The 17,910-nt window shown below is 44.7% G+C and overlaps 3 protein-coding genes across 8 annotated transcripts in view; 1 reads left to right on the plus strand and 2 right to left on the minus strand.

The window, feature by feature from the left end:
* LOC307203713 (alpha-1,2-mannosyltransferase ALG9-like) overlaps positions 1 to 544 on the minus strand; it is a 33,008-nt gene extending 32,464 nt beyond the window's left edge. The window contains exon 1 of one of the 2 annotated variants that reach the window (XM_079954721.1): positions 476 to 544. The gene's annotated coding sequence lies outside the window, so the exon portion shown is untranslated. The remainder of the gene's footprint in view (positions 1 to 475) is intronic. The other variant, XM_079954722.1, reaches the window with a different exon arrangement.
* CFAP68 (cilia and flagella associated protein 68) lies at positions 502 to 14,348 on the plus strand. 4 transcript variants are annotated; one of them, XM_079954882.1, is made up of 5 exons: positions 2,661 to 2,897; positions 3,714 to 3,765; positions 4,103 to 4,330; positions 12,690 to 12,756; positions 13,604 to 14,348. In XM_079954882.1, the coding sequence occupies exons 1-5, from the start codon at positions 2,842 to 2,844 to the stop codon at positions 13,780 to 13,782; spliced, it is 582 nt and encodes a 193-aa protein (XP_079811008.1). In that variant the 5' UTR covers positions 2,661 to 2,841; the 3' UTR covers positions 13,783 to 14,348. The 4 variants fall into 4 exon arrangements, with proteins under 4 accessions (XP_079811006.1, XP_079811007.1, XP_079811005.1 ...); XM_079954880.1 differs by lacking the exons at positions 2,661 to 2,897; positions 3,714 to 3,765 and adding an exon at positions 502 to 621; XM_079954881.1 differs by lacking the exons at positions 2,661 to 2,897; positions 3,714 to 3,765 and adding an exon at positions 1,263 to 1,356.
* The window catches only part of CRYAB (crystallin alpha B), a 4,006-nt gene continuing 367 nt past the window's right edge, over positions 14,272 to 17,910 (minus strand). Inside the window, exons 1-3 of one of the 2 annotated variants that reach the window (XM_079954886.1) lie at positions 17,822 to 17,910; positions 15,082 to 15,207; positions 14,272 to 14,622 (exon numbers count right to left, since the gene is read on the minus strand). The exon at positions 17,822 to 17,910 is cut by the window's right edge and continues 367 nt beyond it. In XM_079954886.1, coding sequence (XP_079811012.1) covers positions 14,419 to 14,622; positions 15,082 to 15,207; positions 17,822 to 17,910 — 419 coding nt within the window. In that variant the 3' untranslated portion in view covers positions 14,272 to 14,418. The remainder of the gene's footprint in view (positions 14,623 to 15,081; positions 15,208 to 17,821) is intronic. The other variant, XM_079954887.1, reaches the window with a different exon arrangement.

Raw genomic sequence — 17,910 nt, forward strand, 5'->3', positions numbered from 1 at the left:
ACGGACAAAAGTGCAAAGATTCACAAAGTGTTTAGGTGTATGCGTACCCCCAGAAAAAAAGCACTGACTGTACATAGCTGTCAACGTTCCCTTTTTTGGCAGGAAATCCCCTTATTCCAGCACCGTTTCCTGCTGCTATCCCAGATTGTTAGATAACCCGTAGACTGTCCCGGGGACAGGTGAGGCTGCTGACCCCTTATTTTCGAGGCTCCCTGGGACAGGTGAAGCTGCTGATCCCTTATTTTCGAGGCTGCTGAGCCCTTATTTTCAAATCTGAAAGTTGACAGCTATGTGACTGTATGTAAACAAAGAAATAGGGGGTTCCTAGGGGGCGTGGCATGTGATTGACCACGTCCCTCTCTTTAGGACCCTCCCTCACGCAGAGGGCATAAAGGAGGCAAATTACTGCTCCCCCCCCGCCTTTTCCCTTCTTCATCGGGTCTTTTAACCCACTTAGGTCTCCCCGCAAACACACCTTTCCACTCTCCCGAAGCCGGCGTCGTGGTATGTTTACGTCACTTCCGCCAGCGTGCGCCTTCGCTTCCGGCGCGCGCCGTTTGGGCGGTTGCCTTGGAAACGGCTTTCCTGCTTTTCCTTCCCCTTACTCCGCCTTTTTATCAGGTGGGCATAGGGAAAGGGCCGGCCTCCGCTGAGACCGAGGAGGAGAGGATGGAGCGGGGCGGAGGGGGGGCGGAAGGGAAGGGGCCACCTGGCGAAGGGAGCTGAGGAAAGAAGGAGTCTTTAGGGATGCTGCTGAACTGGAGCCACCATATGCAGATGCAGCCTACCATCTTTTCCTGTTCTTAACCTTCCTTCCTTCCTTCCTTCCTTTTTTTTTTTTTGGGACAATTTATAAAATAATTTTTATTAATTTTTAGTTACATTCCAATAACAGCCACATTATAACAATACCAATTTATAATACAATTACTAATACCAATCGTTCAAATACCGAATGATATAATTTAGGTGGCCCCCCGTGTGCTAGAATGGATGCTTTGATGATTTTCTTTATTTCTGCGTTCCAAAATCTTATTAATTGCAATTACATTCTGATCATGATAATCCCTTATACAACAATTGCAATATTAAAAATAACATTCAATGATTTATGCCATCATAATCATTTTTTGGACAATATTATTGAGGCCATCACAGCTAACAGGAGAGCACGGAAGCCTCAGAAGCAGCAAAATTAAATAACAAAATAAGGGAACTTTTTAATATATCCAAAACACATGTCCATATCACACATGTGGACATAGGTCTCCACAGCAACTACATTAGGAAGATTAGCCTGAGAGTGACTGGCCAAAGTTCTTCCACTTGACAGACTCTTCCATCTGATCCAGCAAGGTGATTCTTTGGTTGGGCTCAATGATGCATTGCTCGTAGGGGTGTGCAGTACTGTTCAATGCACATTTATTAGAAGTGTGTCCTAATAGCCTCCATGGTGCTTACAAGTGTGTATAGGCTTGTAAAAAAAAAGGTAAATGATCCCTGGACGGTTAAGTCTAGTCAAAGGCGACTATGGGGTTGTGGCGTTCATCTTGCTTCAGGCCAAGGGAGCCGGTGTTTGTGCGCAGACAGCTTTCTGGGTCATGTGGCCAGCATAACTAAACTGCTTCTGGCACAACGGAACACCATGACGGAAACCAGAGCGCACGGAAACGCCGTTTACCTTCCCACCACAGCGGTACCTATTTATCTACTTGCACTGGCGTGCTTTTGAACTGCTAGGTTGGCAAGAGCTGGGACAGAGCAACGGGAGCTCACCCCATTGTGGAGATTCAAACCGTTGACCTTCTGATCAGCAAGCCCAAGAGGCTCAGTGGTTTAGACCACGGCGCTACCTGCTGTAGGCTGTTTTCAAATCAGGTAACTTGCTCATCCCTAAAAGCTTTTTCAAAAGAGCAATAAGGGAGTGAACCTGCCTTTAAGCATGCACAGATTGCCTTCCATTTTGTTTCTGAGCCATCAAAACCAGCGTTATCAAAAGGGAGGTGAGAGCTTTCAGGTACACACCCTGAGTGTATGGCAGGATTGTGTTGCAGTATTTCATATGCACACCTTTGTGCTAATAATGTTTCTGGGAAAATAAATATATCAGGCAATATTGTGCTTATTTAATTTTAAGATATTAAGATACAAGGCTTGTAGCATTGGGGTGGTATTCAACTAAATTTTATTCAGAGAAGTTCCATTGAAATTAGGGGATGTAACTTAGACATGTATATTAATTTCAGTGGGGCCACTGAATACTACCCTTAATTAAAAAGATGGTTCTAGAGAACTCGAGCGGTGAGTTGTACAAATCATTTTTTAAATAATTCTAGGTTTCAAATCTCATCAATATGCAATTGAAGTGGCTGCTTCAAACATTTGGTAGTATTTCTGCCTGCATATTATTATGCAGTGCAACCTTTTGAGTGTGTTTATGCAAATCTAAATGCTGCTTATTTCAATGGCCCTTACTCACTAGTGAGGCTGTATAGGAATACAGCTGCATCTTAGTGCTTGACCTCCTTGATGACAAGGTCCGGTCATACTGATTTTTGGATAAAAGTGTCTCACCCCATGGATGCTCAGAAACCAGTGACATCAGGACTAGCTGATGATCAGGAAGTTGCATCACAAACAAAAGCAATCAGTTTTTCTGGTTGCCTGCTCCAGTTCCTCCTGCCACCTTCCTTTGTAAGGGCTGCCAAAAAAAACCTTCAGCACTTTTTAACATCAGCTACAGCCTTGAACTTCACTCTACTGAGGCTGCCCATTTTGGCTGAGATCCTGAGGCAAAATTACAATTGAAACCAAGACAAATAAGCAAGAAAATGTGGGAAAATGTGGATCAGCTCAGTTCTTCAGTTTTATCAGCTACAACCTTTTCTGATTCAGAGGTATTCCCCTACTGAACTCCAGTTCCAAATTTCAGCACAATCCATCCTTCTAACCTATCCACATGATGAAACCATCCCCATATGTTTTGGTTAAAATAAGATCTTTCAGCAGTTAATATCACTGTCCAGTGTCAGGGAATCAGACTGATTTTGATGTGGGGAAAGAATTGGAGAAGCATAGGGCTGAAAAACAAATTTTAAAAGAATGTAAAGTTATGTTCTAAAATGTAGAAATAGTTAAATCCCAAGTGTGATGAGGAAGTAAAGGTAAAAAGGTAAAGGTACCCCTGCCCGTACGGGCCAGTCTTGACAGACTCTGGGGTTGTGCGCCCATCTCACTCAAGAGGCCGGGGGCCAGCGCTGTCCGGAGACACTTCCGGGTCACATGGCCAGCGTGACAAAGCTGCATCTGGCGAGCCAGCGCAGCACACGGAAACGCCGTTTACCTTCCCACCAGTAAGTGGTCCCTATTTATCTACTTGCACCCGGGGGTGCTTTCGAACTGCTAGGTTGGCAGGCGCTGGGACCAAGCAGCGGGAGCGCACCCCGCCGCGGGGATTCGAACCGCCGACCTTTCGATCGGCAAGCCCTAGGCGCTGAGGCTTTTACCCACAGCGCCACCCGCGTCCCAAGTGATGAGGAAGTAAGTCCCACTAAAGGTGGGTTTTCAGGAGTACACAAGTTTATAATTAGATTGCAAGAGGTGTAGTAGAGGAGTATGTACCATATTAGTGGTATAAAATAAATATTAAAAAGTAGTATTAAAGGAGAAACATAATTTTAGGAACAGTGATTAATACTGTCTTTTTTTCTGAGACATACCTACACAACAGACAAGGAATATTTGCCTGTGCAGGTTTATTCAAAAGTAAGTTGTACTGATTTCAACTGAACTTTGTCTAGTAAGTCAGTGTGTATGGGTCTGCAGTGTTAAAAGGTCATCTTGAACATGTTTGCCCTGATGTAAACCACTATATTGGGGCATACAGTTTGTGTGATTAGGATTATAGCCGTAACCTCCTTTAATAGTTACTTCCTTAGGGGGTATTAGGAGTTTTCTGAGAAGGCAGCTCAGGACATCTTCAAATACGGTTCCCAGAATTTGCTGAGAGAAGACATGGCACTTGATAGTTTTGTAGTGTAGTTGTGCCTTCCCTAATACAAGTTGTTTCCTGTCCTCATTTGACTTTTCTGCCTCTTCCTAGACCATGTCCCTGTCTTGCTTCTTTAACCCCCATCATGGCTGTTTATTACGCGCCAATGGTCATGGAGAAGTGTGGACAGATTGGAACAGCTCTGCCAAGTTCTTCCAGTATGGCTGGAGGTGCACCACCAACGAAGACTCCTACACCAACAAAACCCTCTTGGGGAACTGGAACGAAGAGCGCTATGACATTCGGAAAATACTGCAGCCCAAGCCTCTCCCTTCCCAGGTCAGAGTACCATATTCACATTGCCCTGTTTGTTAGCTTGTTAACGTAAAGTGAAATATTCAACCCTCTGCGGCCCTCTGGATGTTCTTGGACTTCCATTCCCATCAACACCAGCATCCAGTTAGGGATTAGGGGAGATGTAATTCAGCAGCATCTGGTGGCCAAAGGTCCTCCACCCATGCTCCAGTACAGGGGTCAGCAAGGTTTATCTTGCCTGGGCTGGATTGCGCCCGCGTGAGCGTGCGCCCCCATGATTTTTGGCGTCTGCGTCTGCACAGACGCGATTTTCAGTGCCACGGAAGCGAGGCGCTGCGCTGTGCCAGTTTAGCGCAGCGCACGAGCAGGCAGCTCAGTTCGGGGGTGGCTCGTGGGCCAGTCAAATGAGCTCCACGGGCCACTTCCTGCCCATGGGCCTTAGGTTGCTGACCCCTGCTCTAGTACTCTGTGTTTAATTTATCTTATAACCTGTTGAATGATTCCAGCCCAGCTTTAGAAGAGCAAGTGTGCAGATAAGATACTTGAACTGCTTTACTTTCCTGTTCGGCCTCGGTAGTTACTGGTCTCTGGAGTCCATCATTCTCTTTCAGGCTAATCTATGTCACAGTGTTGTGATGAGGATTTAAAAGGCGGGGGCACCATGTAGGCCCCTTGGTGGAAAGGTGGGATATAAATGTTCTGTTGTATTTTATATTTGAAGGGGAGCTTGGCTGACCTAAATCAGGCATCACCTAGGAGTTCATGTCTGTTGCTCCAAGCTCCAAGGAAGAATCAATCAATCAAAACTTTATTAGCAAAGCCAACAGGCCACAGCTAGACAAGAATTAAAAATAAAAATAAAAATAAGAATAAAAAGAAGAAAAGAACAGGCAAAAGGGGGTCCGTCAGATGAACAAGTCTGTCACTCAGATGGTGGCCCTCAATTTCACAGCTCTCTCGATGTACCTCGCGACCTTCTCTGTTATCTGACTATCCGTATCAGATAAGAGAAAATACAGTGTAATGTCTGGTGAACGGCCGGGGTTGGAGAGAATAAGTGGAGTAATAATCTCATTCCTTAGGTCTTTGTAAATAGGGCAAGATAGAAGGACATGGGACACTGTTTCCGTGTTACCATCTCCACATGGGCAGAGTCGTTTTTCAGATGGAGTCTTTTGGTAACGACCTTCGAGTACGGCAGAAGGAAGAACATCCCATCTAGCCAATGTAAAGGCACGTCTGTATTTTGGGATGGTTAATTTAGACAAATATGAGGCTGGGGAGTCAAAATGAGAAGGGGGAAAGTAGGTATACCATGGGCACAGTTTCTTTAAGATGGTCAGGTTGTTTTGCCGTTCAATGTCTTTCAGGCGCTGGCCAATTAGACTCTTTGCTTTAATGAGGCCCATTGATAGTAGGGACTGTGAATGCAAACCGCATGTAAGGAGTTTTTGATGCACAGTTTTGAACCACTTGCTTTTGTGAGAATCTTGCATTACTAGAGGCAGTAGACCAGGTGGGTTTAGATTAAGACGAAGCCAGTAATTGAATGTTCTTTGCCAAGTCTGAGTTTCTACAGATGGAAGGCAGGCCTCGAGTCGTAATGCTGCGTTTGGAACACAGGGGGGGACGCCGAATATCTGCCTTAGAAATTTAGACTGAACAGTTTCAAGACTGGAGCAGTGGTTCCCCGTCCAGATTTGTGCCCCATACAGTAACTGCGCCAAAGGTTTTGCTTGAAAAACTTCAAGGGCTGCTGGGATGTATCTGCCCCCCTTTGTGTAAAAGAAGCGGGACAGCATCTTAATACTTTGAGCTGCTTTTTCTTTGGCACATTTTTGATGGACATCCCAGGACCCGGTCGACTGGAACACGATACCCAGATATTTGAAGGCTTTAACCTGTTCAATTGTCTGGTTATCCATCCTCCAGCTGTACTGTCTGTGTTTCCTTGCAAAAACCATAATTTTGGTTTTCTGATAGTTTATTGCCAGTTGCTCTCTCCTACAGTATGCTGAAAATTCACCTATGAGCCTATTTAAGCCTATTCTTGTTCGAGATAGGAGTATCGCATCATCAGCATACAAAAGTACTGATATTGATTTGTCAGCCAGTTTGGGGGCGTGGAAGTCCGGAGATGACAAACAGTTGACCATATCATTGATGTAAAAGTTAAATAGAACTGGGGCCAGGATGCAACCTTGCTTGACCCCCTTGCTGACAGGAACTGGTCCTATAAGATGGCCATTTAACGAAGTTCTTACATGCAGCACCGTGTCTTTATATAGACAGCTGATCAGGAATAATAGTCTTTTGTCTATACTTGATGTGCTCAATTTATCCCAGAGTCTTGCACGTGGAATTGAATCGAAGGCAGCCTTTAGATCGATAAAGGCTGCATATAGCACCCCGCGGGATTTTTTGGCATATTTATCAATTAAATAGGCTAGGGTGAAGCAGTGGTCTATGGTGGATCTGCCTTGCCTGAAACCCGCTTGCTCTTCCGCTAGAATAGCTTCAGTTTCCAGCCAGCTAGTTAGCTTAATATAAAGATGTTTGGCATATAGTTTGCTGGGTATAGGCAGAAGGCTGATTGGTCTATAGCTCGCCGGGTCTGGCGTAGGTCCTTTTTTGTAGATTGGAATAACTATTGCCTCAGTCCAACCATCTGGAAGTAAACCCGTTGAGTCGATCCAAGAAAATAGAGACGCCAGCAGGGGGGCCCACCAGCCAATGTTGGACTTCAGAAGTTCGGCAGGGATGTAATCAATCCCTGGGGCCTTGTTGTTCTTTAATTGTGCGATTAAGTTCTCAACTTCCTTAACAGTTACTGGTGGCCAGTGAGGTAGGTCCTCCAATTGAATACATAATTTGTAATGTTGGGCTTCCTGGTCATAGAACACAGATTGAAAATGGCGCAACCACTCCATTGGTTCCACTGTACAGATGGAATTAGTACGCTCCTGGTCCAGTAGACCAGATATGGTTCGCCAAAAGCAAGTGGTATCTTTCTCGTGTGATGCCTTAACCAAACTGTGCCATGCGGCTCTTTCAGCTTCCAGTTTCTTTCTCCTTAGTAATTGTTTGTAAGACCGTCTCAGATCAATATAAGCATTAAGTAGGGGGGCAGTCCCTGATTTCCTATATCTCTGGTAGGCAGTTCTCATTTGTCTCCTTGTTTGCCTGGACTCCAGGTCAAACCAGCTAGCTCCGTCCTTTGCCCTTTTTGTAGCGGCGCTATGTATCACTGTTGTTAAATGGGATTTCAGTCTTTCCAAAAGTAATTTAAAGCGTTCCATCATCACATCTACTGAATTGCCTGACACAATAGCGGAGCGAATAAGCTTTAACTCCACTGACTGAAGAAGGAGGGTTAGGTTTTCATTCAGTATTGGGGACCATTTGAGTCTTTTGGGAGCAGGTATACCCAAATTTACAGAAGGTATATATTGTGGCTCGGCAATCGAATAGTCAAAAGGCCGACCTGCAAGCTCTAAAATTAGAGGTAGGTGATCACTCAGAGTATTGTGGCCCACTAGGAACTTCCTTACAAAGCTGTGAGCAAATCTTGAGATTAGAATATAATCTATAACGCTTCCCCCAGCCTTGGAGAAATGGGTATATTCCCCGGGGCGATCCCCCTCTATGTTGCCGTTTAATATCAGCAGTTCCCTCCGTCTGGCAGCCTGCACTAAGCAGAGACCTGAAAAATTACTTCTGCTATCTTTGGACAGTCGTGTCGCACCAATATCCGTCAGTTCTTCAGGGTCCATAAATAGGTTGAAGTGAGTGTATAGACTGTTGTCATCTGTTCCTATGCGAGCATTAAAGTCTCCACACACAATAGTCAGGGCAGACGGGTAAGTAGATTCGAGAGGCTCTAAAAACGCCTCTAGCTCAGCCCATATAGCCTTGACCACGGAGTTTTTTTGGCCTGGGGGAATATAAACATTGACCAGCAAAAGAGTAGTTCTCTTGAAGCTAAGTAGAGCGGCTGTTGCTAAAGAATTGCAGCTGGGTAGGGCTGTTAGAGAGTGCGCCAGCTCCGTGGAAATGAAGCAAGCTAGGCCACCACTAGATCTGCCGCCCCTTAGAGATGGAGAGGCAGGCAGGTAGTGGCAGTTATACCCATTGAGAAATATAGGGTCATTCTGCCATGTCTCCTGAAAGAGGATGATGTCAAATTGCTTAAGGTAGCACAAAAATTGTTGAGTGTTTTTCTTGGCGTGCCAACCCGCGATATTCCAAGACAGCACTTTTAGGCCCCGGGCCCTTCGGGGAGCTGGGTCTATGTCACCACCACGTCCAGCAATTCTTTGGTGTCTAAAAAAAAAACACACCCGTTGGCTCTTTTCGAGGATGACTGCTTGGAGAGAGTGTAGTGGTCCTCTCTTCTTGGTGATTTGGGGCTAGATTTTGGAGTTGGGGGGGAAGCTAATTCATTCGGAGACAATTTAAGATAGCTGTGCCAGGAGCTTTGAGATTTCACACCTTGATTTGGTCTTACTTTATTGTACATCACAGGGGGCTCAGATTGTAGTTCCACGTCTACGCATTTAAAGGTGCCTCCCACTGTCTTCTTATCCACTAGACATTTGGGAGATATGGGCTGCACATAAAGGTCCTTCATTGTCTCACCTTGGTCATCCTTTTTTTCTAGTCTGCTTCGAAGTAAATCAAGTCTTTTCAGGATCTCAGTTTGAGCTGGTGGATGCAGTGACCAGAATCGCTTTATCAGCGAGAGTTCTTCCTCCAAAAAGGAGTCCTCACTATCACACGTGGGAGGCCAAATGCCAGTTGGATGTGGAGCTTCCTTTTTATCATTTGATACTGTTTGAAGGAGATGATCCTGCTGGAACTTATGCTTTCTGTTTTGATGGTTTTGGTAGTTGGTTTTTTCCCTTTTGTGAACTTCCATTCCTATGCCCTTGGTCCCCATCAGAGAGGTTAAAGGTGCTCTGTTTTCAAATATTCTTAATAGGACTATTCTTTCTTTTTTGAATAGGTTTTTAGCTCTAAAAATAAGGCTGGCCAGATTATGATCTAAAAAGGTAATCAGTGCTCGTACCGAGCAGTCATCTTGATGTAGATACTCTATAGCGGCTATGTCAGTTGCTTTTACTATCCCCGGTAAAATGCCTCTTATAATGGACAAAAAGTGGTCTATACGGTCCGACCCTGCATAAAATCTAGGCGGTTTAGGGTAATTAGCAAAGACAAGCTTTTGTGGGATTAGGACTAAACTCCATTCTCTTTTGGGCCACAGCATCTGTCGAGCTTGAGAGGAGTGGTTCCCCTCAATAGTTTGGGTCACCAGCTCACCTCTGTCTACAGATTCTGTGCTGGCCATAAGAGGACTCTGGGGCGGTATAACTGTAGATGGATTAGTTCCTTTGTCCCCGCTCGGTGTTGATTCTTCAAAACTTGGTTTAAATTCTTTTGTGGGTGTATCTACTTTACGTGTTTCTTTGATAGCACTTGAGTTGGATTTGTTTGTTCCACTTGTAGAAAGGGATGGAAGAAGGTTAAAGAGCTTCTGCCAATATTTTTTGCAGGTACGGTGAGTTGTCTTAAGCCGCCTTAGATTTTTTATATTTTTGCTTTTCTTCATCTTAGGCTCAGCTTTTTTCCTCCGGGATTTGCTGGGGAGTGGTGGATCCGGGCTGGCTAGGGGATTTGTATTCTGGACTGAAGCGCTCACATGTTGTTTGAAATTATCCACTAGGGTCAGGAGAAGCCCGTTTGTTATCGCTAAAAATTTTTTGACGTTAAGGAGATCCGTAGAAATCTGGTATATCTGCTCCTGAAGATAATCACCCCGCATTTCTGTTCCGCTGTCGTTGGCTTTCAACCAATGGGTTGAAAGGTTACTTCCAAGTTCCAGCGGTGACAAATAAGGATTAGCATCAGGTGTGTTGGCTGTATTAGCCTTTGTAGCATTCTCTGCTATGGCGAGTTCTTGGGCCAAATTTGTTGGATGGTTTGTCCACTTGTTGTTTGTCTGCAAATCCTTTAGCTGTGTTGACCAATCCAACACTGTGAGTGGCAAAGGCATAGCTACATCTAGAATACTCTCGTTCTGAGTTCTCTTACTCGCGTCTTTTTGAGGAAAGTAGCTGGTAATTTTACTTTGTCTCCTTCGACGCTCCATCGGGCTCTGTGGTGAATTAGGCAAGATTCCTTGGTCCTTGTATTTTTTCCTGGTGAGGACCATAGTGGGTATATGGGTATATATGGATATATGGTAGGGGTTGCTTGCTTGACGGTAACTTATCTTTTTGTTCTAAGCTGGAGTAAGCAATAGCAGAAATGCCGATTTGTGGACGTTGCCTCCTAAACCTCTCCAACCTCTCCAACTTGTTAGTTTCTCCAGCAATTTACTTGTTACCAGCAATTTACTTGTTAGTTTCTCCAGCAATTTACATCGGAGCTTGTGAGGTATCAGTTATTTAAAATGTTAGAAAATAGTACTAGTCCTAGGCTTTCATACTATAACTTGTTTCTTTTAAAGTTCAACTAGGACTTTCTCTCTCATTCAACAGCCTCACGGCGTAGCCAGTTAAGTAATTATCGAGTTGAACTTGCCTTGTGTTTCTTGGGGTTGTACCTACTTCAATTCCTCCCTTTTTATAGATAAAAAGCTCGGCGTCCTTCCAGTAGCTGACCTCCCCGTCTGCTAATTACCAGCTTCGTGAAGATAGGGCGGCTGTCGAACCTCTTTTGGATAAAAATAGGCCTTGAGTTTTTCCTTCCCAGTCCCAGTTCTAGGAGGTGTATGGGGAGATGAAAGGGAGAGATTGTTCACTGAGCACAACCCCAGAGTCTGTCAACCTTTCTCAGCAGATCTTGGTCGCTTGCCATGACCCATTTGTCACTGTCTCACTGACTACGGAGGTTAAAAGTAGAGGTAAACGGAGATAAAAAGAGAACTTATCTTTTGTGGACACAACTCCTCTGCTACTCCTCCTCCACTGCTCAGCATACCCAGTCTTCAAGGCGGCGTTTCTAATCAGCAGCAGGCTTTCTCAGCAGAAGGTTTGAATATCCTTGTTAATTGGCCAACAGTAGAGATAGAATGGTTAAAACTTCTAACAGAGGTAAAATAGTTAAAAGTCTAATAAAAACGGTTATAAAAACGGCTATAAAAGGCTATAAAAGGCTATAAAAGGTTTGTAATCCAGGAGGGTTCACGGAGGAGAAGTTGTTACCAAATCAGGCATCACCTAGGAGTTCATGTCTGTTGCTCCAAGCTCCAAGGAAGAAGCAGAAATGTAATAGTAGGCAGCATTCCTGTTTATGATGTTGTCCTTCCTTGCTTTCCGTCTGTTCAGTTCCAGTTTATTTTCTTTGGCTGCAATCCTACGTGCACTTCCCTGGGAAAGAGTCCCACTGAACACTTTTTATGAGTAAACTTGCATAGGATTGCAGTATTAGCCATTTCATCCCACCAAACCCTCCACCACCACGCAATACCTAATTACGGTATACCCAGCCCTTCTGCCTTGCTAAGCCAAGCCAAGCCAAGCTGGTGTTGCTTTGGTGATAAGGTTCGTCCTCTTAAAAGTTCTACATGATTTTTTGTCTAGAAAAAAAAAAAGGCAAGTAAAGGGGGGCATGATAGAGGTGTACAAAATTATGCAGAATACAAGTATATGAAGTTGCATGTGGTGTGAATTAAAGGGTAAAGAGGCATTTATTTCCCATGATACTGGAACCCAGTGTGGTCATCCAATTAATCTGAATGTTACAAAACTCGTGGCAGACAGAAGGAAATTCTTCTTCACAGTTAAACTATGGAATTCACTCCCACAATATGTTGGGATTGCCACCAACTTAGGCCTTATCTACACTTAGCTTTTGCCTGGTCTTTCCAGGCACGGATCCGTGCCCAAGAGGTTTTATTTTTTTTAACTTGCGAAAACCCGCTCTTAAAAGCTGAAGCACAGTAAATGGCAATTTGGATTTCCTGCAGATTGTTGCAAAGCAAAAAATAATAATAATAGGTGCTTGAACACGGAGGTTTAAAGCGTGGACCATGCCTGAAAAGTGTGGAGAAGAGGTAACTGGATAAGCCCTCAGAGGAATTTAAAAGAGTATTAGACAAATTCGTGGAGGTTAAGGCTGCTAGTCATACTAGATATATTCTACCTCCAGGATCAGAGGCAATATGCCTCTGCCTGAGTACCAGAATGTGAGCAAGAGAGTGCTGTTACCTTCATGCCCTGTTTGTGGACTTCCCAGAAATATCTGGTTAGCCACTATGGGAATTGGGATTCTGGACTTGATGGGCTTTTGGTCTGATTCAGCAGCCAGACTCTTCTTAATGTTCTTATGGTTTCTCAGTTACCGTAAACATGCACTCAATCTGGGTTTTCCTTTTCAGTTTGCTCACTATTTTGAGTCCACCTACACATCGGACTACTCCAAGGATAAGCCCCACAGTACAAGAAGTAGGTACATAAAACTGAAATGCAGGCACTTAATTTAAAAGCTGCAAGAGAACTTTGGGAAGATCGAGTTCTCCCCCCAGTTCTGAATCCTCTATTCTCAAATATTCTTAACAGAGCAGTCCAAATAGGAGGAATACAGAAGTGATAATGTATAATTTGGAGTGCCTTGAGGGGCCAAAGTGCAGCTTAGAACAACAATAAGTAAATAAATAAATATCACGAGTCAAGTGTCAGTGGTGACAGCAAGAGACCTGTAGGAACCCAAAAAAATCCATTGCAATACGTCCTGAAGTACTAGCAGTCTGGATGCACAATTGAATGGTGCCACCCACCCCCATCTTCCCTGAAGTTGTCAGCTATCCGTGGGAACTGTTTCTACTTAGAAAGTGGCAGGCATCATCACCATTATTATTCATATGATTTCTTACCCATTCTTTCACCATAATGTCCCCAGGGCAAGTAACAGCAACATAAAAAGGTAGAGTTAGTCCATGATTTAGAAAGCAACCAAGACCACCCTGATAGTGCAAGAATGTAAATTTAGGATATATGCATGATTGCATATGCTGAAATTTGCTGGTATGCAAATTGGAAACTGCACCCATAGAAATGGTTGGATTCAGGTGCAGAATCTTCCGTACTGCACTTGTGATAAAGCAGCATGTCCCGTATGACTTTCCTAATGTGCCTTCTCAGGTATTCAGCTCCCTTTTAGATTGGCAGAAGCTAAGACTGCCTTTGGCTGCTGTCGAGTTTGTTCAGTGCAATGTGTTCATTCCACTTTACTGGCTTGCAACTGCCCTGCCTTCTTTTGAGCTCCTCAGCCTTGTCCTCTCTCTGCTCTTAGGAGTTATGCGAGATGTTCACTGGTTCCCTGGACACCAGCCAGAGCTGGAGCCTCCTCCAATCAAGCCAACTGCCCGGTCATGCTACATGATAGATTATGAGCCTCCACAGAAGAAGGGAGCCTGCTGCTTGGTTGACACGAAGCCCAAAGAAGAGCAAGGGATTCTGCTGAAGCAGTAGGACTAGAGTAGGGCTCTCTTCCGCTTCAGGACAGTTTGGGTTGCTTGAAAGGCCCTGCCTGTGTGACCCAGTTGCCCCCTCTCTTCCCCACCCACTTAAAAGCTAGGCTGCCATGCAGCAACTCACAAACCATGTCTGTGAATAAAAGAGTCTGCGTCAGTGAGAAGGAGATTCTTCTTACTTCTCGTGGCTTGGGGTGTGTGTGTGTGTGTGTTTACTGTACTTTCCCTCTGACGTTTTGTGAAGCACCGCCGAATTTTTGTTTGTTGGCTGTTACATTTGTTTTTCTGTGTAGCCAAGGCTAGAAGAGCCAGTAAAATTATTTCCCCCCAACACTGTTTGTGGTTGCTCAGCCAGAGCAGAAGGGAACTCTGCATGTGCTCAGAGCTATTCTCCCTCTCTTTTTTTTACCAAAAGTTTGCATGCTGTAGGGCTGAGCTCTGTCTTAAATTGACCCTGCCCCGAAGATTGAGGAAAGAAGCCGCCAGATGCTTACTCATCGGTTTATTTGTTAGTAAACAAGATCATTTGCTTAGCACAAATAAATAAGAACAGCCAGCCAGTGACACTGTCTGCTGTTTGCATCCAATGGAAAGGCTTTCTTGGGTATAAAAGAGTAGGTCTCAAAGGGCATGTCTACTTCCTTTGCGCTGCTGGTACGGCAGATTTCTCCTCCCTGGCAATGGGGATGGTGCGCTCTGGGACTTCCATGGCTTTTCTTGGTCCATTCACTGTCAGGACACCATCCGAAGAGAGGGAGGAGGTGATGGAGAGGGGATCCACATCAGCTGGGATCCTGTACTTCCTGTTGAACTCCCTGGCAATGAAGCCGTGTTCATCCTTTTCAAAAGAGAAAGGGGCAAGGGGAAGAAGAACATAACCATATATGTCTGGTTGCAAATGGTTTACTATAAGGGGAGCTCATAGTTCATTGTTAAGACGCACTCTTCCCATTCAGAAAGTTCAGTCCCCTGGGGTACCCCAGTTTAGGGGCATCAGGGCCTGGAAAGACCACTGCCAGAGACCTGGGAAAGCTGCTGCCAATCAGAGTGGCCAGTACTAAATGAGCTGGGCCAATGGTCCTTTGCCGTGGTCCAGCTTTGGCTTTCTCAGATTTAAAACCAAATGAATAAATGAATGAGGGACCATTTCTATTTGCTCTGCCCAAGGCAGTAACATGGCACTGTCAACGTCTCCTTCCTTGGTGGGCAACCTTGTTTAGAATGGGTCAGTTTCTCCTTCCTTCCACCCTGCCTCCCATCGCCCTGCCAGCTGCGCTCATGCCAAGACCAGACCAACCTGGCGCTCCTCATGTTTTCCGTGAACTTCAATCACGTCTCCCAAAACCTTGACTTTTAGCTCCTCAGGTGAGAAATGCTTCACATCGAGGTTTACAGAGAACTTGTCCTTATCCAGTCGCATCTGCTAACAAAAGTGTCTAGTTAGGGCAGTTACAATATTTGATGTTTACTAATTGTTAGGTGCTGTATTTGAAGCAGATAATTAGACACGAGGCCTTGCCTGTAGCCTTATGATCAGCGTGGTAGATCATTTGCTATTCCACATCCCCAAAGTGCAAGACTGTTCTGTATGCTACTTTTGTGGTAGCATGTGGGTTAAGGCCAGGCAACATTTCTTCATGTTGAGGACTGCAGTCCTCCAGAGGAAATCTCTTGGAACCAGTACTGGCAGTGAGCCACACCCCCTTTCTTCCCTCTTTCTGTCTCAAACACACCCACCACATAGAAACAGGAAGAGAGTTGGCTGTTGAGTGAAATCTTTTCTATAAGCCTTCCTCACATGGCAATTGTGCGTAGGAAAAGAAAGTTCCCATTGATGTCAATGAGGTTTTTTTGTTCAAAGTCTAATTTCAGGGGGGTAGGTGGGGCTGCTGCCCATCTCCACAGCTGACTGGGAGTGGGGAGGTGAGATAGAGATCGTGCATGTTGATAATGATGATGATGATGATGATGATACTACTACTACTGCTAATTTATTTATACCCTGCCCATCTGCTTGGGTTTCCCCAGCCACTCTGGGTGGCTCCCAATAGAATATTAAAAACACGATAAATACATACATAAATATGAGGGTTTGTTCCCCCTTGTAACATTGACTGGCAGTAGACTCAGGACAGACAAAAGAAAGGACTTCCCCACACATTGCATAATTAACTTATGAAATTCACTGCCATGGGATGGGATGATGGCCAGTATATTTGCTTGCTTTACAAAGGGATTAGACAAGACTGTGGGGGAGGAAAGTTCATGTCAACCAGTGTTTAAATCCTCACTGGACCGATCACTGCATCTCAGCCTAACCTACTGCGCAGGGTTGTTTTGAGGACCAGAGGGAGGCAGCTTTGAGCTTTTCGGAGCAAAGGTGGGATATAAATATAATAAAAATACTAGTCATGGGGGCTATATAGAACCTCTTCAGTGTATCACTGAATGCCAGTTGCTTAGGTAGCATCAGTGAGGGATGCTTATTGCCTTCAGGCCCTGCTGCTTGTGGGCCTTGCAGAGGCATCTGATTGGCTGCTGTGAGAAACAGGTTGCCGGGTTTAGATGGTCCTATCCAACCAGGTTCTTGTGTTCTTAATACAGAGAAAACTATGGCTTTGATGTGATGGATTCTCAAAGCCATAATGCTAGAAATGAGCTGTGCTGGCATGGAAACTCTACCATACAAAGGCAGAAGAAATCCACCAGTGTAGCTACCAGAACTGTTCCCCATGGCGTCTCCTTTCCCCTTGCAACTCGCTACCACTGGAAAGTCCCCCCCCCCCCGCCACCTGGCAGCCAATTCTCTTCCTGTTTTCAGATCCAGGTTCTTCGAAAACAGATCTGTTCGACTTACCACAATTTACCCTTCTTGGCTTTTATTCTCCCTCACCTACTTCCCCATTGTGTCTTGTCCTTTAGGTTGTAAGAGCCTGTGTTGCTGGTTTTTAATTTTTGTACAGCATCTAGCAATTTTAGGGTGTAATAGTAATGTGAAAATGCATATTGCATGGTACAGTTGCGTCCTAATGAAAAAAATATAATGAAAGAAATTCCATGCGTGGAATGATTAACAACTGCAGTAAGGCAATAACAATGCTAACTGTCAGCCATAAAATACAGGGTGGCTAATCCAACAGGGCCTAAACCTCAAAGTCACACAGAGTTGGGAAGGACCTTGGAGGTCATCTGGTTCAACCCGGTGCTCAGTGCAGGATCAAGCTGTAGCTACAGGATCTCTTGACAGGTAGACATCCAGCTTCTGCTTAAGTGGAGGATGCCCACCACCTCCCGAAGCTGTTTGTTCCATTTTTTATCACTTCTTACCCCTTAGGAAGCTTCTTCTAACATTCCCCATTACAATTCCTAGTCCTTCACAGACATCTTGCCCTTGTTGACTACCATATTCACAGTGTGAGTGCATTCTCCGCAGCAGCCTCCCAGGCTACAGAACTTTGCTCCCTTTTTTGACTCTGTATTGCACAAATCCATCAGGAACTTTTCCTGTGTGCGTCCCATGGAAAATGGATACTCTTACACAGCTTTGATTATGACCTACGCAGAAGAACTCCCTTTTGTCTTTCCGCCTCCCCCCTGCAAGCAATCCTTAAGCCTGAGGTTTCTGTTTCCAGAGTTTATCATTCAAATGAAGTCTACTTTTGGATCTAAATCTGGCTGTTTTCTGTGGGCTTTCCTGTGTGAATAATCTTCACAGATGACTCATTCCAGTTTCAAAGGTATTCTTAGCGTCACTGGAAGAAACAACAGGTTTTCGTGGCGGGGTACGTTAAGGGGCAGATATCGATTTTCTTCGCCTTCATTCTTGGCGAGTCTTTATGTTCCCTTTGTCAAGGATTTTCACGTCACCAGTTTTAATGCTAATGTCTCTTGATTTGTATTTTAAGCTCATAGTAAGTATGCAGTTAAATAAATTAACTGATGAAGGGCACGAACTGCAAAGGGGACAGGTGTCCCTCTACCTGGTTCAAGGACTGCATGGGAGCTGGGGGAAGTTTAGCAAGAGAAAATATTTTTACCTCTGAGAGTCGGCTCTCAAGCCAGCTGGGGTTCCTTAGGATGGAGGGTCTCAAAAAGAAAGAGCTGAAAGCTGAGGAACTGGGGAGCA

This window comes from Podarcis cretensis, assembly GCF_951804945.1.
Source record: "Podarcis cretensis genome assembly, chromosome: 15".
Classification (NCBI taxonomy): Eukaryota; Metazoa; Chordata; class Lepidosauria; order Squamata; family Lacertidae; genus Podarcis; species Podarcis cretensis.

Bases quoted from the DNA above. Each gene is read 5' to 3' on its own strand.
- CFAP68 (XM_079954882.1), top strand. From the start codon at position 2,842: ATGTGGATCAGCTCAGTTCTTCAGTTTTATCAGCTACAACCTTTTCTG. The intron at 2,898-3,713 runs GTATTCCCCTAC...TTTTTTTCTGAG, and splicing joins CAACCTTTTCTGATTCAGAG to ACATACCTACACAACAGACA. The intron at 4,331-12,689 runs GTCAGAGTACCA...TTTCCTTTTCAG, and splicing joins CCAAGCCTCTCCCTTCCCAG to TTTGCTCACTATTTTGAGTC.